Source organism: Miscanthus floridulus, chromosome 14 (genome assembly GCF_019320115.1).
Source record: "Miscanthus floridulus cultivar M001 chromosome 14, ASM1932011v1, whole genome shotgun sequence".
NCBI classification, from domain to species: domain Eukaryota; kingdom Viridiplantae; phylum Streptophyta; class Magnoliopsida; order Poales; family Poaceae; genus Miscanthus; species Miscanthus floridulus.
Genome location: NC_089593.1, coordinates 75,182,238 through 75,192,647, shown reverse-complemented (window position 1 = coordinate 75,192,647; position 10,410 = coordinate 75,182,238). Strand labels below are relative to the sequence as shown.

General features: G+C 41.8%; 1 protein-coding gene across 1 annotated transcript; it reads left to right on the top strand.

Annotated features, from left to right (window-relative positions):
- The first annotated feature begins 4,993 nt into the window (after positions 1-4,993).
- Positions 4,994-6,925, top strand: LOC136505374 (probable peroxygenase 4). The gene is made up of 6 exons (XM_066500513.1): positions 4,994-5,194; positions 5,542-5,667; positions 5,801-5,886; positions 6,006-6,097; positions 6,262-6,387; positions 6,501-6,925. The coding sequence occupies exons 1-6, from the start codon at positions 5,125-5,127 to the stop codon at positions 6,661-6,663; spliced, it is 663 nt and encodes a 220-aa protein (XP_066356610.1). The 5' UTR covers positions 4,994-5,124; the 3' UTR covers positions 6,664-6,925.
- The last annotated feature ends 3,485 nt before the right edge of the window (positions 6,926-10,410 follow it).

Below are 10,410 nucleotides of genomic sequence, written 5' to 3'. Positions count from 1 at the left end.
TTTCGTCATGTCTTTTCCATGCCCTAAGGCCATCTCCACTTCTCTAGCTAGGCAGCGACCAAAGTAAACCAAAGCATCATTTGTACTATATGTACTCTTTCTGTCTAAAAAAGGAGGCAATTCTTATTATTTCCAAAGAGTCAAACAGTTTAAAATTTAATTAAAATTATAAAAGTACTAATATTTAAAATAAAATATGTATTTTTAAATTAACTACAAAATTTATCTTTTATGTGAAATCTAGTTGAAAACATAAATATTAATACTATTCACTAAAAATTTGATCAAACTTAAACTAGTTTGATCAATATTATCTCGTAGTTTTTTTTTGAACAAAGCGAGTACTAATGTATGAGTTAATTTAATCGATCACAGGAGCACGTCAGATCATGAAGAAGGAGAGAGAAGAGTCGATGCATTGCATCGGTTCATCAGCTGCGATGAATAATAAAAAGAACAAGATAGAACGTCGTGGATCACGCTTGATGCCCATCACAGATTTCGTCATCTCTTTTCCATCACCGATTTGCCGTGGGCCTGGGCATGCATCCTGTAGAGAAATCTTTGTAATCTAGCACAGAAACGTGAATCACGGACTGCACGCCCGCATATGGCGGACCCAGGGGCAGGGCTGCCACTGTCCTGTTTGTTTCGTCGAAATTTGGTTTCTACCGAAATGCTGCGAGAGAAAAGCACTGTTTATTCACTAAAAAGTAATACCGAAGTAGTGCAGCAGAACAGTGTAGCGTTGACTTGCATATTATTTTTATTTTAGTTTTTACTAGTAAAAAATTGGTAAGCTAATAGAAGAAAAATCAATAAAATATTTGATCACATTATATAAGAATAGATAATGAAACAAATAGTGTATGTAGATGATATGTACGTTAATAGATTAATAAAAGATTAAATAGCATTACTATAAGTTGTATATTATGTATATTGTGTATATATGAATTTGACTTGCATGTTACGTTATTGTATCAGATCTGGTAAAAAATTATATCGGTAAGAAAAATCAATAGAATATTTGATTCCATTATAGAAGAATAGGTGATGAAATAAATAGCGTATGAAGATGAATTGTACGTTAATAGATTAAAGATTAAAAGTATTGCACATAGTAGAAATGACATGGATATTTTTTTAATTAATAAGGGATGATATTGATAGTTTGCATAAAAGGATTGCAGTTAGTGGGACACTTGGTGAGGGATGATATGTGGACATCTTAGAGATAAAAACATCCAGTGGGGTTTAGTTTTATATATAAGAGAGTATATATAGATTAATAAGGGATGACATGGATAACTTGCATCAAAGAATTGCAGTTAGTGAGACACTTGGTGGGGATGATGATGTGGACATCTTGCATGAAACATCTAGTGGGTTTAGCTATAAGAGTATATATAGATTTGAGTCTGTTTGTTCGGCCAGTGTAGCTGTATCTTTTTTTTTTGTGTGTTGTGGCCCTTGTGATGGTGAAAGGAAAGGGAAACGGAGGGTCTGAGCATAGAGACCTCACACGACTGGAGAGAGAACATTCAGTTTTGTATCGAGTTTGGTTTGAGGAGCCCCTCCATCCTAGATGGTGCATCATGAGTTCATTCCTTAAATTTTGTGGAATGACTTTAATTCTCATACTAGTACTAATTATTAGCTTGTGAGGAATGAGGTGACGATACATTGACCTATTCCATTTCACAAACTAAACAAAAAAAAAAGAAACGAAGAAACGATGGACCACCTCATTCCTCGGACTAATCACACTAGTAATGAATTGATTCTTAACACATGTGGCTAATATTTTACCCTTTACCTCGAGAATCACCGCTACGGACGTGGTGATTCTAAAAAAACAATCAAACTCTATAACAAATCGTATCCACTCCTACATATCTCTAATTGACCCCAAACCTATTACTAAGTCTTTCTAATCCAATCCCTTAAGATAATATATGGCCCCTGCGCTGCTGGCACCATATCATAGCACAAGTACGTGAAGATAAATTCCTGCCTTAAGTAAATATTATTCTAGCCAAAACCAAAACACACGGTTTGAAGAAGGGGCTAGAGAAAGCAAAGGTATTTTTCTTACCCCCATATGATTTGATCCAAACGGGACTACGGGAGGGATACATACAATCCCTCGTAGATACGTTTCTATTGGGATTATATTATTTCCGTGCTAATAACCAAACATGGCCATAGAGATATAGTCTTGGATTTTCCACGTGTTCTTTAGGAAGTAAGAACATCTGCACCATATCTTTTATACTCTTTCCTATCTCTTAAATAGAAAATATAACAACTGCAGGAGATCTCCTACCGCATCTCTTATCCCTATATTCTTTAGCAGATCTCCTAAATCTACCACCATCTCTCCTAAAGAAAGGGGAGACCTCTCCCTCTCCTAAGTCCTAAATCAGGTTGATATTTTGGCAATCTACTCAAGCAAAGGTCTCCAAGAGTACCTAATATTTTCTTCCAAAAACATAGAGTTTTACAACTACTAAAAAGTATTGGAAGGAATAAAGAAGGCCATCTCTAAGAGTTTCTAATAATCCACTCCTAAAATATAGAAGACAATTTTACATTTAAAATACTATACTGTTTCTAAATTATCCTAACCACTTTGTATATTCTTTCTCTCTTGTATATTTGCATCAGGAACCATTTTCTGCTCTTTATTCTTTCCACGTCCTTCCACCTTTAGATTAGCCGACAAACACGGGCGGGGAGAGAAGATACGCGCGACTCGTAAGCGCGTAACTTTACGTGGAACATGGTGATTTTTTCCAAGTTCTAAAAGATTAGGAGGATGGATTAGGAGTTGTTGGAGAGGAGTTTTTTCTCATCTTGCTAAAAACCAAAGATTAGGAAGAGATTTAGGGAACTCTTGGAGATGCTCCTAAAGTTATCTTTGAGATCTCCTATAACTAGTAGTTCTATATAGGGGAGAAGCAATACGAGATCTGGTGTCCACGAGATATCCTATATTCTCTCTCCTATAATTAACTATAGGAGATCTCTCAAAAACATTTTAAGGATATAGGAGTGTAGCAATGCAGCAGGTTACTCAAATCCCAATCCTTAGAGCATCTCCAAGAGTTTGCTATCTCAACTTGGCATCCATATAATTTTAGCAAAACAAGAAAAAATAGCCTCCAACAGTTTGGCAAAACAACTTGGCATCAATAGCAACTTGGCAAATCTTCCCTCCGCGCGCGCAAATATACGCGCGCGTATACGGCTTGGCATCCGGGGCTCTTCGTTTCTTAGCGGGGCTCTTCGTTCGCTTAGCGGGGCTTTTCGTTCGCTTAGCGGGCCTCTTCGTTTTGTTAACGGGTTTTTTTATTTTACCAAGTCAAAAATGCCAAACTCTTGGAGATGGATTATTTTTTTACTTGGCATATAATTTTGGGAGTTGACAAATCACAAGATTTGCCAAGTAAAATTTGACAAACTCTTAGAGATGCTCTTAGTATCTATCCTGACATGTGGTGCCCACGTGTCATAGTGAGATTAAGAATAGAAAGAAGAGGAGGGGCATATGTGCGAGATGTGCTTCTTCGTTGTAACGTCTATACGGATCGTCACCATGGTTGGTTGGCAAATCCTGTATGGGGTCGGCTTGGCCAGTGGGGGAAGGCTCGACCAAGCCTGGGACAGGGCCGGGGATGGCCGTAGGCGGTCACACTCATAACGCATGTACACTCATTCCTAACGCACGCACACTCATTTATGTAAACACATACGTACAAACCAGTAAATCCTCGAGATTGACGAAGTCACTATAGGCGTCTCGCTGTCGACGGGAACGCCGTCTATCACTAAAAACATAATGTCGTTAAATCGTGGAATATGTGCTCCTACATGGAGTCAAACCCAGGACCTGAGGTACTACTGAGGCTCTCGTAACCATTGGGCTACAGCCTCTTTCATGCATGCTTCTGTCCTATCTTTAGATGAGAAGGGAAGAAAATTAGAAGAATTTTCAAAAATATAGGAAAAGAGGATATGATAGGAGATCCGGTAGAGCTATCATTTCTCCTATATTACAAAGTTTTCAGTATGGAAGAGGGGATATGATATTTGGTGGAGATGCTCTACGGATTATTAGATTCATGAGGCGATCTAATTAATTTGTAGAGGATTCTACTATAACAAATATATTTTTTTTTGTTAGGGCTTTGGCTTTTTCCAAAAAAAAAGGCACATTTTTTTGGCTTGAGCTTCTATGCTAAAATGGCTTCGGCTCTATCAATTTTTGCTTGATTTTGGTTTTATAAGTCGTTTTCACACGCAAGTGTTTGGCGGGGGCTTCACCAAAAGAAGCCAGTGAAACCACTGATGGTGAAGCTCCTCCGGAAGTGGTGCCAAAAAGAGGGCCAATAATAAAAATAAAATCTGAGGTAAGTGCATGCAACTAGCGATGGAGAAGGCACCCGGCGGGCGTGACTCACGATCCCTATCCATTCAAACACGTGTGATAAACAATGGACACACATAAACAATCGACCAGCTAAGGCCAGATCGAGTCCTAGTTTTCCCTTCCTCTTTGGACTTTTGGATCAATGTGAACGTTGCAAACTGTCTTCATCTGCCGCCACACCCACACCGTACCGTGATCGATGTGATGCACGCAACGTCACCAAGGTCTCTGCTGTTCACACATGTGCAGGCAGGCACACATACTCCGTAGTTTGGATCTCCGATCCCTACCTAATCCAGATCCAGATCCATATACACTGTAACTCTTGCCTCGGCAGATTAGCAAAATAATTAGGACGGCCGATCTCCACGTAATCCACGTGCGTTTGCACGGTATAGATCGATCTGCATGTTTCAGGCTCATCGCTCATCAGGCATCTAATAATGACACTATTCTGTAGCCTTCAAGTTGGCATGTACTAGCTAGTATGCATGGATCTGCGATGCTGATCGGTGGCCATTGGCCAGCAGCTGGCTATTTAAGCAGGGTCGCCCGTGGATGTTGTGTGCCACTGCAACGCCACCCATTGGCCATTGCACTGATAGACGATCGAGTTGTGTGTTCTTAGTAGCTAGAGTGTTCGGTTTTCACATCCCTGCTGCTTTAAGTCTTTAACCAACCGAGCTAGCATGGCAGGACGCTGGGCAGTGCTGCTGCCCTCCTCGGCGCTGCTTCTGTGGATCGTTTGCTCCTGCAACTGTAAGTACTCTCTAGCTTTTCTGCCCTGGTACATGCACGGACGCATTCGTGTGATGAAGTTCTTTATGGAATTGTATATTTTTATAACTTATCTTTGTGTGTGTGTGAAAGTTAATATGTTTCTCTATAATTTTAGTCAAATATATATATGAGGTGAGTTGACTTAGAACAGACGAAAATACACTATGTTTCAGGATGGAGTGATCGAGTACCTCGTAAGAAAGAATAAATGATTCTAATCATCCAATCTCTAATTAAATGAACAGCTCACAGTTATTATTTAGAAATACCATAACAAAGCTCATAATTGATATATATAACCTGTGTTCCAAATTAAATGCATGAAGGGGCGCTACTGAGTGTGGCCGTGGCCGCGTCACCGTATGGCGCCAACATGACTGATCTTATGCGCCATGTGGAGTTCTTTGACGAGGACAGGGACGGCATTCTTACTATTCCGGAGAGTACTAAAGGTGCGTATATACGCGTGATAATTAACTTCCTTAATAACTTCTTTTTTTAAAAGGTTTTTTAGTTCTTTAACTCACCAAAACTCTGTTTAATTTCTAATAACTTTGACGATATATATATAATGTATATGAGCAGGTTTTATTGCGATCGGAATGGACCCTGCCTTCGCACTTACCATGGCCACAGCAACCCATGCTGCTTTCGGTCCTTTGACAACCCCTGTACGTACGGCCACTCTCGCTCCCTTCATTTATATGTTCATATATACTACTATATAAAGAAGCACATACTTGCTATTATGTTTTGTATGATATGTTCCCTTGCTCTTGCTGTATTGTAGCCTGGAAAATTACCGAGCGTAAATATCCATGTGTCCCACATCCACGGAGCAGTCCATCCAAGTGACTCGGGTGCCTACGACAAGAAGGGAAAGTATGTACAGCACTCTCTAATCTAACGTACAAACACCTCGCTCGTCTCGATCTGCACTTTTGTATTACCATGACTTAATTTGTATTACCATATAACTTAATTTACACAGTAGACACAATTGATTAATTGATTTACAACTCTCATGTTTCAACTTTTTCACTCAGTTTTGTCCCCAAAAAATTCGAGAGAATATTCCAGAAGTTTTCTCACAGCGAGGAGGACGCCTTGTCATGGTTGGAGGTAGAGGCGATGCTCATCGCAAACAGGGACCTTCTTAGACCTCTATCATGGCACGTAATTTATTAGTAAAAATTCTCAATTTATTGAATCAAATTAACAGCATCAATCAAATCAAAATAATAAATAGCTGATGGATGATGGACTTGCATGCATGCATATTCAGGCCGGCGGCTGAGACGGAGTGGCAGCTGATCCACATGCTGGGCAAGGACAGGCACGGGTACCTCCACAAGGACACCCTCAGGGGCGCCTACGACGGCACCGTCTTCCCCAAGATGCGCGACCACACCATCGACCCCCATCTTACTGGTCACAGCGACGCCTGAGGGATCGATCCTCCGATGGGTTCTCGCGTTCTGCTAGCTGGTGGTGGTGCAATAACAGCGTACCGTGTGCAAGATTGCACCATACATCCAATTTACTTAGAATAGAGGGTGTACGGTGATTTAAGTCTTGTGTAACGAATAAAATTAGGCAACCACGCCGCAGTGAGTTGTAATGTATGTTGCCTTTTGTGCGTGTCATCACTTGTACTCAATCCCTCCATCCATAATTTAAATATATGTATTTCTAGAGTTTATTAAAATATTTCAAAAATAGCAATAGGGTTGTAAGAGCATGTTCAGAAGTGTTTCTAAAATTTACTATCTACAAATAGTAACGACCCGAATTGTCGTTCCAATTTGAACCTTGACCCTAGCTCTGCGAGGACTCTATCGGAAGCGCCCTGAGCTTAAGCAGTTGCTCACCTATGGAGATCCCTGGTGCCTTGAGCACGTATAAGTGCTATGGACTGTTCGTTAAAACCACAGAACAATGAAGAGAAGTGGAAAATAAGTCATTTTCCATTTGTTTTGCTTGGACCCACATGTCATCACGAATTGGAGCTCTTCATCAGCTGAAGCCACTCCACCCACCCACTCTCTCACTCACTCACTCATTTGCTACTCTCCCTCTCTCTCTCTCTCTACACTCAAGAACAAGGATGAACCCTAGAACTAGAGAGAAAAAGAGTTGGAGAAAGGATTGGAGAAGAAAGGGAAGAAGAGGAAGAGAAGCACCAACACCACCTCATGGACCTCTTCAATATCTTCCACTTGGTCAATGGTTAACTCAAGAGAAGTTTCTCTCATTTCTTAGATTTTTTCCCAAAGACCTAATTTGTGGTTTTTGGTGCAAGATTGATGATCTCTTGCTGGTGGTGGTTCCATCATATGTAGAGAAAGTTCAAGAAATATTCATCTAGTTCAATCACTCATGCATCCCTTGGATTTTCTTGTGATGCATCTTTTTTGGAAATTTTTGCAAGAGAAAGCTCAGGAGTGGTCAATCCATCCCTTGGATGTGGAAACAAGGATTTGAAGAAGTTGGATCTTCAAGTTAGATGTCATGGAAGCTATCAAATCTCATTCTCAAGATTTATTCTCTCTTTTCTCAATTTTTGGTTTAATCCCAAATCCATAGTTGCACTTGGTAAACCTAGCTCAAAACATAGCTATCTTGAGCCTAGCAAGTCACCCAAGCTACCCTAAAAATCCCTTGCATATGCATGAACCACAGCTTAGTACATCTAGGCTTAAACCCCAAGAAAACCCATGATAAATTATGAACATAGGTTCTATCGATCATTTGACGGAGAGTCCGTCAATCCAGAAGAGAGTCCGATAACTCATAAACTTAGCCAAAATTGATGACTAGAGCCTGTACACCCCCTCTGAGTGCAACAGCGGAGTGTGAAAGGTCCTAATATGGCTAGAGGGGGGTGAATAGCCTATTTAAAGATCTACAAACCAACTAGAGCAATTTGATTAGTATAACAAATAGCGAAATGCAAACTTGCTCTAGCTCTACAAGGGTTGTAAGCCACATATCCAACAATTCTAGTTGCTATGATCACTAAACACACAATTTGCTATGTCACTACTCACAAAGAGCTCTCACACTTGCTACACTAAAGAGCTTGCTACAACTAGTTTGCAAGAATATAAATGAGTGAGTAGGGTGATTATACCACCGTGTAGAGGAATGAACCAATCACAAGATGAATACTAAAGCAATCACCGGGAGAATACCAAAGGGCAAGAGACAACCAATTTTTCTCCCGAGGTTCACGTGCTTGCCGGCACGCTACTCCCCGTTGTGTCGACCAACACTTGGTGGATCGGCGGCTAAGAAGTGTTGCACAAACCTCGTCCACGCAATTGGACACTGCAAGAACCTACCCACAAGTGAGGTAACTCAATGACACGAGCAATCCACTAGAGTTACCTTTCGGTGCTTCGCCGGGGAAGGCACAAAACCCCTCACAATCACCGCGATCGGAGCCAGAGACAATCACCAACCTTCGCTCGACGATCCTCGCTACTCTCAAGCCGTCTAAGTGGCGGCAACCACCAAGAGAAACAAGCGAATCCCGCAGCGAAACACGAATACCAAGTGCCTCTAGATGCAATCACTCAAGCAATGCACTTGGATTCTCTCCCAATCTCACAAAGATGTTGGATCAATGATGGAGATGAGTGGGAGGGCTTTGGCTAAGCTCACAAGGTTGCTATGTCAATGCAAATGGCAAAGAGAGTAAGCTTGATCCGACCATGGGGCTTAAATAGAGAGCCCCCATGAATAGAGTTGTTGGCTCTCTATTCTCTGAAAAGTCGGGGCGACCGGACGCACCAGTCAGATCGACCAGACGCAGGACCTCAGCGTCTGGTCGCACGATGCACGCCACGTGTCCCCTGTTTCAAATGTTGATCGCCCGATCTCAACGGTCATCAGTACATTTAAGTTGTGACCGGACGCGCTGCTCAAAGTGACCGGACGCACCAACACCAGCGTCCGGTCGTTTCTAGTAAGGCTCCACTCGCGACCGGACGCGTCCGGTTGTTCATGACCGGACGCAGGACCCCAGCGTCCGGTCACTTCCAGTAAGCTTCCAGAGGTGGGAATTCACGACCGGACGCGTCCGGTCACTCAAGGTCTTCTCTGTGCACTACCACATCAACGGGACTGGACGCAGCCAGCCAGCGTCCGGTCACGAAGTGACCAAGAGTCCGGTCGAAGACCGATGCTAGTGTCTTCACTTCTTCCACTGACCGGACGCTCCGGTCCAGTTGAGACCAGCGTCTGGTGCACTCTGTGAAATCCTGTCTTTTCTGTACAGGGCGCCGGTGGCACCATCGGACTGTCCGCAGTCTACGAGCGGACACTCCGCTGGTGAAGTTTCTTACCCTTGCTCCCAAGTGCTAAACACAATGTGTATCACCTTTGTGCATGTGTGTTACCATATTTTCACAAATATTTTCAAGGGTGTTAGCACTCCACTAGATTCTAAATGCATATGCAATGAGTTAGAGCATCTAGTGGCACTTTGATAAACCGCATTTCGATACGAGTTTTACCCCTCTTAATAGTACGGCTATCGATCATAAATGTGATCACACTCTCTAAGTGTCTCGATCACTAAACCGAAAAGCTCCTATCAATTTCAGCTTTGCCTTGAGCTTTTTGTTTTTCTTTCCTCTTTTCCAAGTCCAAGCATTTGATCATCACCATGCCATCATCATCATCATGTCATGATCTTCATTTGCTTCATCACTTGGAGTAGTGCTACCTATCTCATGATCACTTTGATAAATTAGGTTAGCACTAAGGGTTTTATCAATTCACCAAAACCAAACTAGATCTTTCAGAGTGTCCGTTAAATTATAAAACATTCCTTAGCCAACCCGAGAGTACCCGGCCTTCAGCGGAGTGTCCGCTGAATTATAAACAGGAATTATAGAGAACCTGAGAACTCCTAGTTCTTATCAGAGTGTCCATCAATTAGTGCGGACCATCCATTGAGAACTAAACATGAGAAATACCTAAGTCCTAGATCACCGGAGTGTTCTTTTGAACATTCCGCAAGATAATGGAGCGTCTATCATCTTTGACGGAGAATCCGTCAACCCTAGCAAAGCCAAACCTGAACCAAACTACCTTAGAGTCCAATCCAACGGAGTGTCCACCATCTGTAGCGAAGGGTCCGCTAGTCAACCTTAAGAGTAGGATTGATTAGAAACTTACCCAAGAGG

Coding starts and splice junctions, on each gene's coding strand:
- LOC136505374 (XM_066500513.1), top strand. CDS start 5,125: ATGGCAGGACGCTGGGCAGTGCTGCTGCCCTCCTCGGCGCTGCTTCTG. Junction 5,668..5,800: donor TATTCCGGAGAGTACTAAAG/GTGCGTATATAC, acceptor GTATATGAGCAG/GTTTTATTGCGATCGGAATG. Junction 5,887..6,005: donor TCGGTCCTTTGACAACCCCT/GTACGTACGGCC, acceptor GCTGTATTGTAG/CCTGGAAAATTACCGAGCGT.